General features: G+C 32.0%; 1 protein-coding gene across 8 annotated transcripts in view; it reads left to right on the forward strand.

The window, feature by feature from the left end:
- Vps13b (vacuolar protein sorting 13 homolog B) overlaps positions 1-18,989 on the forward strand; it is a 756,023-nt gene that overhangs the window by 479,929 nt on the left and 257,105 nt on the right. For all 8 annotated transcript variants that reach the window (XM_046464889.2, XM_046464891.2, XM_046464888.2 and 5 more), the window contains one exon: positions 13,870-14,073. In XM_046464889.2, the coding sequence (XP_046320845.1) occupies positions 13,870-14,073 (204 nt within the window). The remainder of the gene's footprint in view (positions 1-13,869; positions 14,074-18,989) is intronic.

Genomic DNA, 18,989 nt, shown 5'->3' on the forward strand with positions numbered 1-18,989 from the left:
ATATATTCAAAATGAAAATTTTAAAAACAGAATCAGGGTGAGGGGTTATTCATGGTGGAACACTTGCCTTGCTTGTGTGAGGCCCTTATTTCAATCCCCAGCACAACAAAAAAGAAAAGAAAAAAAAAAACAGCTGAGATTTTTCACATTAAATTTTAAACAGTTTCGTGACCCTTATTTCTTTGTTTAGGTTTTGGTGCTGGGGTTTGTACCTACAGCCTTGCACATGCCAGTCACATACTCCACTTCTGAACTGCACTTATGCCCATCAACTGACCTTTTAAAAAAATAGATCACGACACTTCTCAGAAGAATAAATACAATTGATCAACAAATATATGAAAAAATGTTCAACATCTCTAGTATTAGCGAAATGCAAGTCAAAACTACTCTAAAATTTCATCTCACTCCAGTCAGAATGGCAGTTATCAAGAATACAAGCAACAATAAATATTAGCTTGGATGTGGGGAAAAAGGCACACTCATACATTGCTGGTGGGACTGCAAATTGGTGCAACCAATCTGGAAAGCAGTATGGAGATTCCTTAGAAAACCTAGAATTAGACCCACTATCCCACTCGTTGGTCTATACCCTAAAGACTTAAAAACAGCATACTACAGTAACACAACCACTTCAATGTTTGTAGTAGCAGAATTCATAATTACTAAACTGTGGAAGCAACCTAGATGCCCTTCAATAGATGAATGGATAAAGAAACTGTGGTACATATCCACAATGGAATATTACTCAGTATTAAAAGAGAATAAAATTGTGGCATTTGTAGGTAAATGGATGGAGTTGGAGAATATCATGCTAAGTGAAGTAAGCCAATATCAAACAGAAGTTGAAACAACAGAAGTCGAATGTTTTCTCTGATAAGTGGATGCTAATCCATATGGGGACGGGAGGTGCATGGGATAAGTGAACTAACTTTGGATAAGGCAAAGGGGAGAGTGAGAAGGGGCAAAGGGTACCCCTTGATTTTACTGTTCATTTCAAAGTTGCTCTTGCACTTACTTCTTGATTTTTGCCTTTTCTAATTCATTCATTTTTCCTTTGTGACATGTCTGCCTTCCTTAGGTTTACCTAATTTCTTTTTTTCTATTTCCATTACTTTTTTACTTCATTTAGTTTTATTGTTTCTTAATAATAAAAGAAAAATTATGTCTACAAAAATAAACTAGATTCAATAATTTTCTGAAATTTCTTCTGGATTATTTTGCAACATAGAAGTACAACATGTATAAATGAAAATGTGGTAATATTGAATAAGATTATGTATATTTTAATATGAATAATTTTATTAGTACAAAGTATGAATAACAGTCTCAGTATTTAGCAAAGGAAGTATTGATACATAATCGAACAAAAATGATACAATGAATAAATACTGTTAGAGAAATCACTGATAGAAAATATATCTACAGTAAGTACAGCAATCCACTCTCTCTTTGGAACTATATTTTTCTTCTTTGAGGCACCCTAAAACAGAAAAGGACATCTTTATTTCTATAAACAGTTACTTTTTAAGGATTATTTTACACTTCTAGTGAAAAGAAATGAGAATTAAAATTCATCACCTGCTAAATTTGGGAGTCTTTTTAAAAGTAGCATCTCTTTAACTCAGTTTGATCTTATTGTTTTTCAGTTAATTAACCTTAGTTCAGTTCATTAACCTTAGTTCATTTTGAATGTTTTTGTGCCCCCACACACAATAATTGTGAACAATATCCTTTTTTACCACTTTCATGTCCAAAGTTTAGTGATAAAATATCTCTACTTTTTTTTTTTTTTGCCACTTTTGTGTCGTTTTCTGAACTAAGTTTTTGAATTGGAAGAATATGTAGGTAAAATAACATACCATGTTATATAACTTAGATTCTTTCATATTCCTTTGGAGAAATACAAAAGCTTTTATTTTTGTATTTCTTTTGTAATGCAAATTTAAAAACTATCTAATTGTTCTCTGGAGTTTTACTGTAGTTTGGAGTCCCTATTTTGAAAAATTGAATTTTAATATTTTAACTGTTTGTCTTTGCTGGTCAGTATTTTCTGTTACAGGGCTGTTTTTACTAAAATGTAGGGTCATTGTATAGAAACACAAATACTACAGATTAAATATTTATTATATTCTTTTTATAAAAACTTCCAAGTTTATGCTGTTTTATGGCTTACATGTTGCTTCAGATATCCTTACAACTTTTATGTTTTAATTATACCTTAGAAAAACTCCAAGGCTAATGTATTTATAAACTTAACTATGTAGTAGAATTACTTATTTGATTTTTAAAATTACACAAGAATATTTTTCTCAGGTATCAATTAAATCTTATGTAAAAATTTATTAACAGAATAGATAGTATAACTTAGTTTGTTCAAATAGTTCATATTTCAATCACTGAAATCAATACCATGTAGCTTATGGTATGGTACTGAATCTGTTCTTTGGATATACTCTTACCAATAAGGATATTACATTTATTATTGTCATATTTTCATAATTCTTGCCATGTTAAGACATAATGGTTAAAGTAAATTAAAAAAGGTTTTCATTCTTTAGGGAATAGTGAGGAGAAATTGTATTCTGATTTTCCCTGAAGAAAAAGATATATCTTCATATTAGGATTGGAATAATAATGTTTCACTTCCTGAGTACATGGTGATTTATTTTCACCTTCATTAATTCCTGGATGCATGGATAGGACATTTTATCTGAAGTTCTTATCTATATTAGTATATGATGTTAAACTTCCAATTTTAAATTTGATTATTGCTGGAAATCTGAATACTGTTCAATCCCAAATTCATTGGAGGCTTTTTTTGGGAGGATACCGAGATTGAACTCCGGGGCAGTCAATCACTGAGCCACATCCCCAGCCCTCTTTTGTATTATTTTTAGAGACAGGGTCTCACTGAGTTGCTTAGCACCTCACTGTTGCTGAGGCTGGCTTTGAACTTGCAATCTGCCTGCCTCAGCCTCCCAAGATGCTGTGATTATAGGTGTACGACACCATGTGCAGCTAACAGAGGTTTTTTTTTTAGTATATCATCTTGTAGGATTAAGATTCTATAGAGAAAGGTTTTCAAAAGAAGCAAATCTATTGTCAAAACTTAGAAAGTAACTAGTATGACCCGCAAATAGTAAGTACACTTACCATTAATATCTTCGGAATAATATCAGTAGTATCTTTAATGATATCACATTGCTGTTTTCAATCAGTGTCCTAATTCATATCCATGTAATCAATCACATCTTAATCATAGATGTAGATAAGGGAAGTTTGAGAGAAGTCTTTTGGGGGTATAATTGCAAAACTCAGTGAAAGAGTTGGAATTAAATAATACCTTGAAGAGTATGATGAATTTTAGCAAATATGCCAGGTAGAGAGGATGCAGGAGGCATTTAGAGGCAGAAACAAGCCTGGTACATTTTGAGAGATTTGATTTTTATATCAGAGAATTTTTTTAAATAGGGGCATAATGAGAAAAAGGTGGAGAAAATTGATTGAGATTTAATTCTGGATTCTTTGAACTTCTTGTCATGGAATTTGTGTTTCATTCTTTAAGGAAGCTCCGAGTATTTTTAATCAGGTTTGCATTATTTTCAGAGGATTAAATAGAGTGCTGAGCACATGCTAGCTACTTTAAGAGCACAGATTCTGGTACTAGGCTGTGTGGATTTGTGTTGCAGCGTTTTCATTCACTAGCCAAGAGACTGGCCCACTTAAGAAGCTAAATTTCCTCTTTCAAGCATAGATGTTAATACTTCCTACCTCATAGGTAGTATATTAATATTTCCTGCTCTCATAGGATATGAGAATTACATAAATTGATGCATGGACATTGACAGCTTCTCTGGCACATAGTATTCAGAAATATAACCGAATACCTATTTGTATTGGCTGTTGTAATTATACTTGTTGGATGTTTTGTAAATAGTTGGTTAATATAACTATAGTATTTTGATTGAATCAGTGAAAGAATTCTGCTCTTAATGGTTGCTTAAACAAAATTAAATAAGTAACATATCATTGGAAGAACCAAGAAATTATAGTTTCTGATGTATACAAAACACACAGAGAGATTGAGATTGATATTGAGATTGGGATTACCCACTTTCTCAGGATGTTTAGAGCAGTTAAAAATTACCAGAAAATTTTCAACTTGTAGTTTCAAGCCCTGCCTAATAGCAGGCCATGTCACATTAATAGCTAAAATTTACAAAGCATATATTCCCTCTTTTAATTTTCACCACAGCCCTCAGCATTACTTAATACCATTTTTCACATTTTTGTTGTGAAGACATCCAAGTTCAGGATTGTCCAGGATCCCACTGTACCATAACTCCATTAATTTTACTGAAACAACTACATTAGAACAATATAGAGAATAAAGAAATGTGTTTTCTATACCTACCATACCTCTTTTCTGTGACTTGCCTTTTAAGCTGCCTTATGCAGACCCATGAATTCAGTATTCATACATTTTTACTGACATTTAATATTTCCTTGTATAAATATGCCAGGTTATCATTCCTTCTGTTAATAGACATTTAAAATTTTTAATTTTTTTGTAACACATACAGTGTAAAATGAATCAACTTCACAGATTCTTTGTATACATATATAATAGTTTTTCTAGGACATGCTTTCTATTTGAATTTCTGTGGTAGTAAAAAATTTTATATCTGCCCATTAGCCACACTTGGTTAAACTATGATTCATTTAACTAAAGAGCTAAAGTTTTAATACTTCATTTAATATTAACTAACCTAATTTTAAATGCATACAACTGGTGGCTATTCTATTGGAGAAAACACATTTAAGGGTATGTATCTAAGATTTTAATTGCTAGATTTTAGGTTATATATCACTTCAAGTCTGCTAAATATCACCACATTATTGTTGAAAAAAGGATAGTATCAGATTTACATTCCCAATAGCTGAGTATGAGAGGTTTGTTGTTCTACATCCTTGCCAAATGCTTTGCATTAATACAGTTGTTTAGGTACTGCATGCTTAGGATCTTCTTGGACCTAGATGTGAGTGAATGATTTTGAAGGAAAAATACTTTCCCTGTACAACTGGAAGTGATACTTCAGTGTTGCGGTGCCTGAGTATGAATATGTGCCCTCTGATATAAGGGTGCCATGCCCTTCAATCTACATTTAGATATATATCTATCTGTATGGAAAATATGCCGTTTTTCAAATCAAGTGTTAGACTCTGTACTTGTTGCTAATTAGAAGAGTCTGATACCTTTTCTTTTTATTCTCATGATTTTTATGATATTTATATTTTTAACATAATAAGTAAAGAGATTTTCATGAATGCTTGGTGCATTTTTTTAGAACTAATGCTTTCTTTCACAAATAAGCATATAATTGCTTACTGATTATTGTACATGAAAACCTTGACTTTAGATTCCCATGCCTCTTGACCAATTTTGCAATATTTGTTGGCTTGAAATAATTCTATAGATTATAAACTCTGGCGACATTATTTTCAAAGGAATTGTTTTGCTATATACCAAATCTAAAGGGTTTTTTTTGTCCTACCCAATTTTCTTGTTTTAAATTGATTCTCACTTGTACTCTTGTATGTATTGTCTTTATTAACTATAACTTGAAGTCTCATGTTTTTCCAACAACTACATGTCACACAAATGCATTTTAATAAAGAATCATCATTTATTTAATTTAAAAACTAGTTCTCATTGTTATGTATAGAAGTAGGTGAGAAAAGGGGACAGAATTTGTAGTCATAAGGTTGGCTTCCAGTTTTGACTGTGCTATTTTCCATCTTCCTACATAAAGAATCTGCAAATGGAATGTACCTTTGGCACCCTGTGGTTGATGAATGAGCACTTTGCAAACCATTAAATTATCAGCCAATGTACAGTCTTAGTAGTAGTAGTAGTAGTAGTAGTGGTAGTGGTAGTAGTGCTATCATTTATATGCATTTGTTTTTTGCATTACAAAGTTTTATAGTAGAACCAGAACTACATGGAATGAAAGAATGTAGTTAAATAGAAAAAAATTAAATGACATAAATAAAATCATATTAATACGATGAATTTTATAAGACATAAAGGAAGATATCTTTTTTTTTGAAGAGAGAGTATTTTTTAATATTTATTTTTCAGTTTTTGGTGGACACAACATCTTTATTATATTTTTTATGTGGTGCTGAGGATCGAACCCAGTGCCCCTCGAATACCAGGCGAGCACGTTACCACTTGAGCCACATCCCTAGCCCCAAGGGAGATATCTTTTTAAAATTTCTATTAAGGATTTTCTAAGCAGTCTGAAAGTAGGACTAATTTACATACAACCCATTGATTCACTTGTAATTTTCTTTTTATAAAGATTTTATATTTTTTAGAAGTTTAGAAAATTAAGAACCTGCCTTTCCTGTCTATTCCAAGCACTTTGAATACTTCTGTCCTTATGTCATTAAATATTCCTTTAAAACCTCATTTTTAAATACTGAGTTTAAATACTGTTATTCTTGCTAGCTATCATTAGCTGAGGTAATAAGAAAAGAGCCAGTTCTGAATTCTGATTTGAATTAAGATCTCTGAAAAGATGCCCTCTATTAAACATAATTTTAGTACTGGGAGATGCTGGGTAATAATTAGTTGGCAGTAAAAGAGTGTTAAAAACACTAGGAGAATTTTACAGAAATTTTCAAATAGTGTAACTCGTCTTGGATTTGGAAATAGAGTCTGTGAATGACCAAAACCAGTTATTTTGAGTAAACGTTAAAAAAGATATGAAAAAAATATGAATGAGAAAGCATGCTAACACATTTGGAATAAAGTGTTAGTGATTCATGTTTATAAAATAAAAGTTCATTTGCAGCCATGGCATGTTTTATAGAAGAGTCTTAAAACAGGAGTGTGTTGAAGACATGTTATAAGAAACATTAGAGCAAGTAGGAGGTCTGACTGTCCCAAATAAGGACACATTATAAATTCAATGTGTTTATTTTATTACCATCCATGGAAACCTAAAGAAAAAGAACATCAATTTACAGTTAGCCTTTCAAAATCACCTTTCATGGGAATTACAGAAAACTTCACTGTTAATTAAGAGCATTCTGAGTCTAGTATATATGAAGTAAACATTTATGCAAATACTTGCACATTTTAGTAATATATGAGGATTTCTTGTAAATACACCTGTAACATATTATTATAACATTCTCAAAAAAACCTTCTGATGCCATGTTGTCAATGAATTATTTTATTAGTTCATTCGAAGTTATGCAAATAAGATATTCATTCTAAATCTTAATATTTGAATGCTAATGAATAGTATTTAAGAATTACACTATTAGTGTAATAGAGATTTCTTAATCTTGTGAAAATGCATAATATGTCTTTGGTGTTTATTATGCTAATTAAAAATTAAAAGACTAGAATTATAGTTTTAACAAAGCTGTTGGTAATTCTATTTCTCATAAATCTGACTTTTCCAGGCAGCTTTTGTTGTTGCTATTGATTTAATGTAAAGTGTAGCCATCTCTTCCATAGCCTGTATGTTGACTATGGTTGGCATAAATGGAATTTTGCAATTTGTGCTGTCATTTCATCTTATTTTGATGAGCTCATTTTTTGAACTATCAGAGAATTAGAATTCTCTAATTCATCATCTTAGCTGTACTTATCAATTTTGTCATCTGAAAACCTGATTGCCCATTTATGAAATTCATTAAATTATAAAAACATTTAATTAAGCCATACATATCCTCTGGCATGTTACTAGAGATCTGACTTCATATAGATATTGTTTGGCTCTGGTATTAATCAGCTTTAAATCCATCACAGAAGGGATGCTCCTTTAAATAGTTTAGTGAAGGAGGAAGAAAAGTATGAATTTCTGTTTATACATGAAATACCTTTAGATTTTACTGGTTCTTTTCCTGCTTATTCAGATAACAGAGAGAAAATGTTCTAAGTCAAAGAGATATGGTTATCAATGTTATCAATGTGGATTTTTAGGATTTATAGGGATGCTAGATAAGAGTAAAAGGAAAGAAGGTATATTTCTGAGCTGCAGTCCGAGCCTGCTAAATCAGACTCTCTAGAGCTGGGAGCATAACATTTTTAACAAGCTCCTCAGGTGATTCTTCTGCAATCTGAAGACTAGGTTCCTGCCCTGGGTCACTGTTCAAGGAATACAGCATTGGTTTTAGTCAGATAGTCAACCATATTATTCCCTACCCTATTTATTTTCAAGATTACGATAAATTATGGAGACTTGATGATAAATATGTACACATTTAATTTAATCAAGACACATTCCCATTTTCTGGCTTGTTTAACATTTTGTAGATCTCAATTGAGCTATAAATGAATGAATTTTACTTCTTTACAGTGAATTCCCGAGATATGCCTATTCAGCAATGAGCAGTAAATGGTTCAACATGAGCTGTTCCTTATGTAAACATACAAAAGGCCTAAGCCAGACTAAATCAATTTAAAAAGGAAAACATTAAAGCTATGTTTCCTGTTATACACTTAAAGTCTTCTTTGGTTCCTATGATTACATTATTGACCAACTATTGCAGACTTAGTTTATCCTCCCACACCACCTGCTGAATGGTTCAAATGGTATGGGAGAAGAGTTTCGGAAGGGCAAAGTAATTATAATTATAACTCCTACATTTTAGCCAATAAAGCAGCTTTTTGTGTTAAGAGGAAGGAAGTTATGGGCATCTTGATTCACCCTCTTTCCTGATTTGAATTGCTAAAAGGTTTTATAGGCTGTAATAAGAAGAGAGAGCAAAGTTCAAAGCTTAAAAGTATGAAAATTTGAAATTTAAAAATTGCTGGTTTTGACTGCAGATATTTCTAGGAAAAATTTAATTAGGAAATTAAACAATAATTTAAGGCATTTTATTTTAAGATATGTTTTTCTTTTTAAGGCAAACATTGCTAACATTAGGCATCCCTCACAGTTCTTTTCCTCTGATTAGTTCCCTACTAAAATGTCAGTCTATTAGAATTCTTTAATGATTCTGCAATTGTTTTTTTGTGCTATGACAATCTAATACACTAAATCAAAGCTCTCTTGAAAAAAATTTACTTCAATTTTGGTATTTGCAATCAGATAGTTTTTCATTCCCACCACTCCTTTACTTAGGGAAAAAAGCATTTAAAAGTTGTAAAGTTATAAGACAATTTCTGATCAATAGAAAATAAAAATATTTTTGAATCTTCTGTTAACATAATTTTACTTATACCTTTTAAAAATTCTAATGTACCATAAAATATGAAATATTTCTTTCAGAAGACATCTAGCTGTATGCCCACATGAAAACATTACAGTGAAACCCATTAATTTGAACAATTACTATGAATTAAAAGTAAATAAAAAGACGTCTTGTTGTAATAGTGCTTAATAAAATTTAATGCATAGCATTTGAAAATATTTTGAGTATGTTTTCTTAATTTAGTATTGGAAAAGAAAACTGTTTTGAATATTCTTTATAATAATAACTGGTCTCAGTTTTACTTGTACATAAAACAAAACAAGGGCATAGCTTATACTTTAAAAGATTTAAAATTAGTGACTATTTCAAGTTGAAAACAAATCCTTAATTAGTTTCCAGAAAATGAAGTAAATCAGTGTCTTGCTAGTATATATCAAACTATAATGAATTGAAAATAAATCATGAGGATCATGTACTAAGAAAGAAAAGTTGGATTTTAATTATCTAATTCTGAAAAAAAGCTGTTCTACATTTATTTTTATTAGGGAAAAATCAAACCAAACTTATGAAATGTGTATATGTTAGCTAACTCTTTGTAATCTAAATAGTAACAAAAACTAACAAGCTAAATGGCTTATGTTTTTAAATTTATGAGATAAATTTAAATTTTACATAATAGGCAGCTGCAGAGGAAATATTGATATTTCCTGATTTTGATATCTCAGGAGGCTAAGAAATTATTGAAGAAAGGATGTTTTTTTAAAGATGCAAGTATATTTTTAATTGGCCCAAATCTTCCACAGTAAACTTTTACTTGGCCTAGAAAGTACTAACCAGCATGCTATTACAATCTTTTTAGGCTAATGAAATAAATCCAATTAGAAAATGTGGGTAAAATTTATTGAGTTTGGCTTATTAAATTCAGGGTCATTGGTTGCTCTGCTCTGCTTTTTTATGTTTTGGCAAATACTAAAATGCACTTTATTCAGCTGAGTTTCTCTTCCTATCACTTTCTAGTCATTTCACTGTTATTTAACCTTGTATTCTGAGACTGAGAATCCAAGAAGGATGATTGTGTCCTAATGCTTATTGAAGTTTTTATGATGTGAAAATTTATATATTATATTTTTATATATTTTCTCACTTAATTTTCATAATTAAGACGGAAACCCAAGTTTCTGTTTGCTCTGAACTACTATACTGCACTACTACATAATTTCTGTATCTTGTTTGGTAGGAGTGAAATGGCCCATTTGCAAGGCAACTCCAACTTTTGGGCCACCTTTCTTCATTCCCAAAGGTTGGGCCTAGTACAGGTCTCCTAAACATTGTAGAGTTTCTTGAACTCTAAGGATGGGTTTTTCTTTGGCTTGAAGTCCCCATTGCCTTTCATTACTTCTTCCTCTGCAGCTGTCCATGCTACCCATTCAGAGTCTTTTCAAGGTTTTGGGATGAGCTACTCTCATGCCTTTGAATTTGTTGATTCCCCTACTTGAGATACTTTATTCAAATACAGTTTATTTATGAAATGAGAAGATAGAGTTTTTCAGAAATCCTTTAAACATTGCATTTCTCCTTCTTGGCCTTCCCAAGTCTGGGTCAGGTTTTCTAATTGCATTCTCTATTCAACCTTGTAAACTGTTGTCTGCTTTATAGTTGCTTCTTCCCACTGGACTGTAAACTTTGTGAGGGTAAGGACCCTAGTGTCCCTAAGGCCTATCACAAAACTTTAAAGAGAGTGCTCAGTAACTTTGCATTCAAAGATAAAATGCAAATTAGCTCATTCCAGGAAGAACCCTTGAGGAAGATAATTTTGATAGTCCTCACTAAACCAACAATAGGACAAACAGTACTATGTTACTTTCCACCACTTACTATATTACCAGCAGTTTTGTTCTGTCAGGGTTTTAAATAGTGTGGTTTCATAGAGAAAAAGAACTGTATGAAACAAAGAAATGTGATGGAAGAAATGAGTAGATAACCTTTATATTAATCCCACAGTGAAAAAGGAAGAAATATCTTCCAGGGACAGGGATGATCAGGAGAGATTTTTTTCCACAATAAGTTACAAAATCTTTGTCTCTATAAATCTTCTTAGTATCATCCTATTATCTGTTTAATTTCTGTAGCATCATAGTTATGTTTCCTTTTTTATTGTAAATACAGTTTATTTAGCCTTTTTATCTCTTTTCCCCCCTCAGTGCTGGAGATTTGTCTATTTTTAGTCTTGTTCATGATCTTTTTTATTTCGTTAATTTCTACTTTTATTTTCTTCCCTCTTTTTTTGCTATGTTGCCTTTTTTATATTTATCTTACTAATTTTAAGTCTTTCTACTTTCCTAAATGCCGCAGTCTGGCTGGGCACAAAATCACGAGCCACTCAAGCAGGAACAAACTTTATTATTTTTTGAAACTGCCGCCAATGTCCGGTAAGCGCCCGGGAAGGGAAGATTTTCGATCCACCCACGCTGGCCTCCTCCCGGACCCATAGAGAGAGCCCCTCCCCCGGAACTCCCTCCTACTGTACTTCCCCAACCAATGGGAACTCTCCAGGAGTCCCATAGCCGGCCTAGGTGAACAGCAGGAGTCCAATATCCATATGAATGCAAATCTTAACATAATCATATCATCTCAATGGCTAGCTGGCGTCACCTTTCGACCAAAAATGCCATGCATCATATACTTGGCTCTTAGCACCTAAACAAGTATTTTAGATGATAAATCTTCTTCAAAGTGCCCCTATAACTGTATCTCATCACGTTTAATGCATAACATTTTGCTATTTATTACTTAATTTTCATTATTATTTTTGACCAATAAGTGATGAATTTGAAAATGTGTTTTTAAATTTTCAAACAAAACTTTTCATTTTTTTCTTACATTCTAATTTTTACTTTATTTGGAAGTTATCCATGTTTATTATTTTAGAGGTTTTATAGCTATTTTAGCATGTATCAAAGTTAACAAAAATCTAAAATTAAATCAGTATCTTTTCCTTTCTCCACAACTATACAACAACCTTAGAAAACTACTTAACATGATCCCCTAATTTGTATATTATTATTGTTCAGTGTTTTATTTTTGCCCTTTCTTCTTTGAGTTTACACATTAATATTATTGATTTAAAGATGATATTTATTTAGATTTATCCATATGTTTGCCAGTTTCTTCCTTATCATTACTTCTTGGGATTTATTGAGTTATCTAGATCTGAGATTTGGCATTTTTCAACAATTGTGCATTCTCTAACAGTATTTCTTCAAATAATGCCTCTATCCCATTCTCTATTATTTCCCTCAAACTCCAATCAGGAACTTTTTAGACTTCATTGCTCTCTCCTATATATACTTTGAACCTAGCTACAACATTTCTTTGTCTCTTTGAATTGTATTGTAACTTGTCTTTGGATCTTTGTTTCAACTTGCTATCACTTCTTTTGGGTTCAATCTGTTTTGAATTTTAAATTGCAGTAATTCTGTTCTTTGTGGATCTACATAGTTCTAACAAAAGCCTTATTCCTGCCTTATTTTCTTTATTTTTATTTTTTATTTTTTGGTATGGGGATTGAACTCAGGGGCACTCAACCACTGAACCCACCCCTGGTCCTATTTGGTAGCGCGCTCGCCTGGCATGCGTGAGGCACTGGGTTCGATTCTTAGCACCACATACAAATAAAATAAAGATATTTAAAAAAAAAAAAGCCTATTTTGTATTTTATGTAGAGACAGGATCTCACTGAGTTGCTTAGCACCTCACTAAGTTGTGAAAGCTGGCTTTGAACTCTTGATCCTCCTGTCTCAGCCTTCCCCAGCCTGTCCCAAGCCTCTGGGATTTACAGGTGTGAGTCATCGAAACCAGCTGTGAGTCACCTCAGCCAGCTCCTTGATTATTCTGAGGATGCTTTTTTACTTTTTAAATAATTGTTTCATATTTTATGTATGCTAGTACACCACAGTATCTTTTGACGTTTTTGAGGATATATCTTCTCTACCCTTTTGCTACTGTGTGTCACTCAGGGTCCCTTATTATCATGTGTGACTTGTGAATTTTGTATGTGAATGTCTCATTTTACTTGAAACCTAAACTGGGAAAATTATTTGAGTTGAAATTGAATTTGCCCAAAGAAAATTTGCTTTTACCTTTTCCTTTGTGTTTGGCAGCACTACCTACTTGAGATAAGCCTCTCCAAACTAAAATCATTTTCATACTATATTTCAGACTCAACCCCAAGTGCTGACTATCACCTTTCCTAACAAGATATCAAAGTTCTTAGAATAGTAAATGATTATCATCAGAAAGTATTTTGAGTAAATTTGTAACTCTGCTGTCTTTGAACCTCTGAATTTTGTTTACTCTTTGTTAAGGTGGATATAACAAAATGTGAAAGCATCTCTGTAATTGAAATCATGTATATGAAAGCACATAACAAAAGGGTATTGTGCTGGGAAACATAAGAAATTATTATAGGATAGATGATTGCAAGTGATAAATTTTTGGTGTCACAATATGTTAATTTTCTATTAACTATCTCATAAATGTGGTTAACAGTTTATTAATCAGTAATACAAAAAAGTTTTATGGTACTATTTAGTAAATAAAATAAATGTAGATATTTATTACATCTGTTACTTTTTTCCACTTACTTTACAGAAGAGCCTTGAACTTAGGAATTCTTCGAGATCCTGGATCTGAAATTGAAGATAGACAATACCAAATAGACCTGCAGTCCATCAATATTGGTACTGCACAGTGGGACCAACTAAAACCAGAGAAGGAAAGTGGAACAGGAGGGGTGCTTACAGAGAGTGAAAGGAATTCTCAAAATCCAGCCCTTGAGTGGAATATGGCCAGCAGGTACGAAATGGTTGAGAAATATTACTGATATTGCCAGTAGGGTTAGTGATCTTTAGCATGCCCAACCTAAGTGTTTGGTAGTGCTTCTGCTTTTCTTTACAAACAAAATAAATTTTGTAATTTAGCTGATGGTTTTGCTGGGAAACCTGCTAATTTTACCACTGTTACATTGTTACAAATTAGAGTTGTTTGTTTGTTTGTTTAACCTTGCTATTTGATGAAAAGATTCACTTTATTCTAAAGGATACAATCACATTATTTCTTGAAATCCATTTGGGTTTTGGGTCAATTCTTTTATTTTTTAGCCTCTTCTTTCTACTTAAAATAATAAAAGGAAAACAGTAACAAATGCTTTATAACGCTATGTTCAAGTTAGAGAAGAAGGAACAGCAATAATTCCTAGCTCTGGGTTTCCATTGTCTTTAACTAAAAGCTATATTCACAGAGAACATTTTTTAAACAATTAGTCCTGAATGTAAGCTATTAAGATATGTAGAGAGCCACTGCCATCTTACCCAAGCTGTTCATGGTTCTTATCAGAGAGATAGGTAAGATTATTTGCTAGAAAGAAGATACTAGGCATTAAAACTTAACTTTATATTGTAAAACTGAGGTATTTATGATTGTAATAAAGTTAATTTTTCATGAATTCTCTTATAAGATTAGATTTCTTGGGGCTGGGGTTGTAGCTCGGTGGTAAAGCACTTACCTAGCACATGGGAGGCACAGGATTTGATCCTCAGTACCACATAAAAATAAATAAATAAGATAAAGGTATTGTATCCATCTACAACTTAAAAAAAAGATTAGATTTCTTTAAATCATCTTGTGTAGTCTTTACCATACTCCTTTTACAATGATGATTGCTTTAGTTCTATTCCTTTAATACCAAAACTATATTTTTCTCCACGTCGTCGTCGTCGTCGTCATCATCATAATGGTATTCATAAGGGGTTACATAATATTTATCACTTTACCTTGTTTAACTTAATTTTTACAATAAAGTTATAAAATTTTTTTCCCTAAGTATACATAAAGAAACTGAAGCACAAAACATCATACTGGTCACATAATAGAAAATAAAGATTTGAGTGGATCAATGAAAATTTGAATGGTTGGATGATTAACTGACATGACAAGTCAGGTCACTGAGTATAAATGTTTCTGAGAGATATTTATTCAGATGAAGACAGGAAATTTTAGATCTAATAGAGCCCAGTTCTGATGCATAATCTCAACAAAAGTATAAACAGGGCCTTAATATAATTCTATTTGTTTTTAATAGGTATTTTAGGTAAAATTCAAAAGATACAGAGATACAAAGTAAAGAATAATTTACTCCCTCGCCTGACCAGTACCAAATAGTAGTCTTTTTTAATGATTTTCATTCTCTTCTTCTGAGTATGTTATGCAATTTTTTTCTTTGATTATGATGGGTTTCTGTGTGTTATGTTGGGAACAAGGGAATAAAAATTAAGCATAGAGAATTATTAAATTCTAAAATTTATAGATATCCTCTTCCCAAATCTTAATTTTCCAAAGCTGAAAGGATTCAACCAGACAGCAGAGCACTATGAGGATTATAATAAGTAATTTATTTTAGGAATAAAATATTACCCAATTGGGGAAGAAGCTGGGAAGTAAGGATCTAAAAGAGGGACTTAGAGGATCAGAGAAAAGTCACAACAAAAGCCTCTCGAAGTCCTTGATCTGGATAAAATCATTGCAGCTTTCAAAAGAACCTGGGAAACTAGGTGTATCTCGCTGTTAGAGTGGGACCATGAGGAGACTGATAGAGAAATTAGTGGGAAGTAGTGGCCTCTGCATCTGGGTTTGGGCCTGAAGTTAAGTCAGGAGGAAGACATGATCACACAGAGCCAAGGAAAGTGAGGATAAGCTAGTATCTTCCAACACCTCTGCATTGACCTTTCACTGCATTTAAACCATGATGATCTTCATAGAACATTGGTTACTACTATTTCCTTACACCTTCCACACCTTGTGCAGATTTCTCTTAACAAACTTAAAACTCTGAGCCATCCTTCACAAGTTGTTATACAACAAAAGCACTACAGAATACTAAGTTTAATGATAATCCTTGGCTTGTTCGGTGTCAGTTATAGAACTAAGTCTAGAACCCTGGTTTCCTTACTCAGTTTCCTTATTTGCTTAGGCTTTGCCCCCATAAGTTTATGCTACAGTTCATTCTTAGCTAATCTTTTTTTAAAAAAGTTTTCCAAATCATAACATTTGCAGGAAAATGAATGGAGTTAGAGAAGATAATGCTAAGTGAAGTTAGCCAATCCCAAAAAACCAAATGCCGAATGTTTTCTCTGAAATAAGGAAGCTGATTCATAGTGGGATAGGGAGGGGGGAGCATGGGAGGAATAGACAAACTCTAGATAGGGCAGAGGAGTAGGAAGGAAAAGGAGGGGGCATGGGGTAATTAATGATGGTTGAATGTGACGATCATTATTATACAAAGTACACGTATGAGGACACGAATTGGTGTGAGTATACTATGTATACAACCAGAGATAAGAAAAACTGAACTCTATATATGTAATAAGAATTGTAATGCATTCTGCTGTTATATAAAAACTAAAAAAAATTTCCTTTTAACAACTATTTTTCTATTTCTTCCTATCACTGATTATGTTTATATCCTTAGAAATTTTATCTTTTAAACTTTATTACCAGATAAATATATGTTCACTTAAATATTTTGATACAAATGTTTCAAATTCATGTGATATTCTGTGGGCTGTTCCCCCTAACAGATTTCTTTTAAGATTGTTGTTTCTATGTTTGCTTATCAAGCAGAATTTGAATATGACAGATTCCCCCAATCAGTCCTATATGTCATAGTCACCATAACATTAAATGTGGGTAACTATTGCTAAGTGTTGACATTAAAATCCCAGAACCACGTTACTACTAACCTTATTTCTGAGAGATTGTGAATATTTGGTGTGACTTTAGATCTCTTTAGTTTTTGAAAGTGTTCACACCTGACAGAAGCCTTTGTATATTTTGATTTGTAATTAAACAAATATGAGATTTTTCCAGAATTCACCTGAAATCCTAAATGGAATGTGCAATGAAAGCAGTTTTCTTTGTTTTAAATCTTTAACCTGAAAACCATCCCTTTTCTTATATTAATTTGCTAGTTTATCAAGCCTAACACTTAATGAAATTATAGAACTTAGTATAATTCTCATATTTCATAGGCTAATGCTTAGAATGGCCTAAACATTATAAAATTTTATAATGCTTTGCTTAAACCTTTCCATGACTTTCCATGAAAGAATGAGATTCCCTTCCTGTTTAAAGTACCTAGGGACTAACAGTGAAGGAAAAAGTAATCCTGATAACAGCAAAAAGAAGCAAACAGTTTTTACTTCCAGCAACCAGCAGGTATCTGCTTCCTTCCATCTTGATTGAAGGTGTTCTGTTGCAATCTGAAAAATGTCAGAGAAGTAAATGGAAAGAGATCCTGTCTTGTCTGGTCTCATTCTTCCTTATATCTTTGCATAGTGACTGACAGACTGTAGGTACTCAAAAAATAAGAAAAAAATCTTTATATCAAATATAATTATCATAGTAATATACTGAACCATAAAATTTTTAAAACCACTTCACTTACTTTTAATACTTTTTAAAATTTGTTTTAATTTTTTTTAGTTGTCAATGGATCTTTATTTTATTTATTTATATGTAGTGTTGAGAATCAAACCCAGTGCCTCACACAGTGCCTCACACATACTAGGCAAGTGCCCTCAACCCCAGCCCATTCTTCAGTTATTATGAAATCTTTCAGCTCCAGCATGGTAATCGTTATAGAGACAAGTAGATGACTGAGTCATTAAAACTCAATTAACCAAATCCTCAAATAACTAATTTCTCTCCTGCAACATTTTGTTTTTAATAGAAGTAGCCAAAGAAAATAATATCAAGAGTGTACCTAAAAGCATATGTACAACAAATATCTATTATTACGTGTAATTTTACGAGTGTCCCTGGTACATCAATATATGTTATTAAAAGACTTATAATGAAATAAAAGAAATCTCTTGACCCTCCATCTCTTGGCAGATTTCTACTTTTTTCCAAGGTACAACCTATAATATTCTCTTCCTAACAAATTTAGCACTTCCTCTAGTCTCTCCCTCCTCAGTGAAGCTTATATTGAAGGTTTTCTTTATCAGTTATATCAAGTAAAATTAGATGCAGGAGTTTCTAGCTATAATATAAACAACTGGAGGGAATAACCAGAGGTATTATTCATTAGACATCTCAGTAAAATTGAGTTATGTTAATATTTCAATTCAGGCATACTCATAAAACTATCATATAGAGGTTGTAATAAATCTAGCACTTGTTATCATCACAGTTACATTAACCATAGTTTTTTATTATTTGTTGGGTTTTGTCCTGTTTTTGAGGATGAGTTTTTAGAGTTGGTGTTTTATGGTTTTGGTGGTTTGTTATTTTTGTTTTGTTTTGGCATATTTTTGGAATATTCATTTTTAATTTTATTTGATTTTGCCAAAGTAAATTTATATTGGCATTTTATTTAAATATATTTTAAAATAATTCTCATTACAACCTATAGTCATTATACCATTGTTCATAAGATGTTTTGTATGTGTACAACCTTAAGGTAAAAGATTAGGTCATTTACTGAGTCTTCCCATACCACCCTTATTATATTTTTTATACTTTATGATTATTTTGCTTAGTTATCTTTCCTGTTAAACTGAGCTCCATGAGATTCAGCACTATGTATCCATTTTTGCCATTTCTCCCAGCACTAGCAAAGACCCTGGCATCATAGTGAATACTCAAGTTCATGTTTCTCAATTTCAGAGAAAGATAAATTCTATGAAAATAATATATTGGTATAATGTGACAAG

This window comes from Marmota monax, unplaced genomic scaffold (genome assembly GCF_021218885.2).
Source record: "Marmota monax isolate L192 unplaced genomic scaffold, Marmota_monax_Labrador192_F-V1.1 WCK01_AAM20220418_F8-fsc00003, whole genome shotgun sequence".
Classification (NCBI taxonomy): domain Eukaryota; kingdom Metazoa; phylum Chordata; class Mammalia; order Rodentia; family Sciuridae; genus Marmota; species Marmota monax.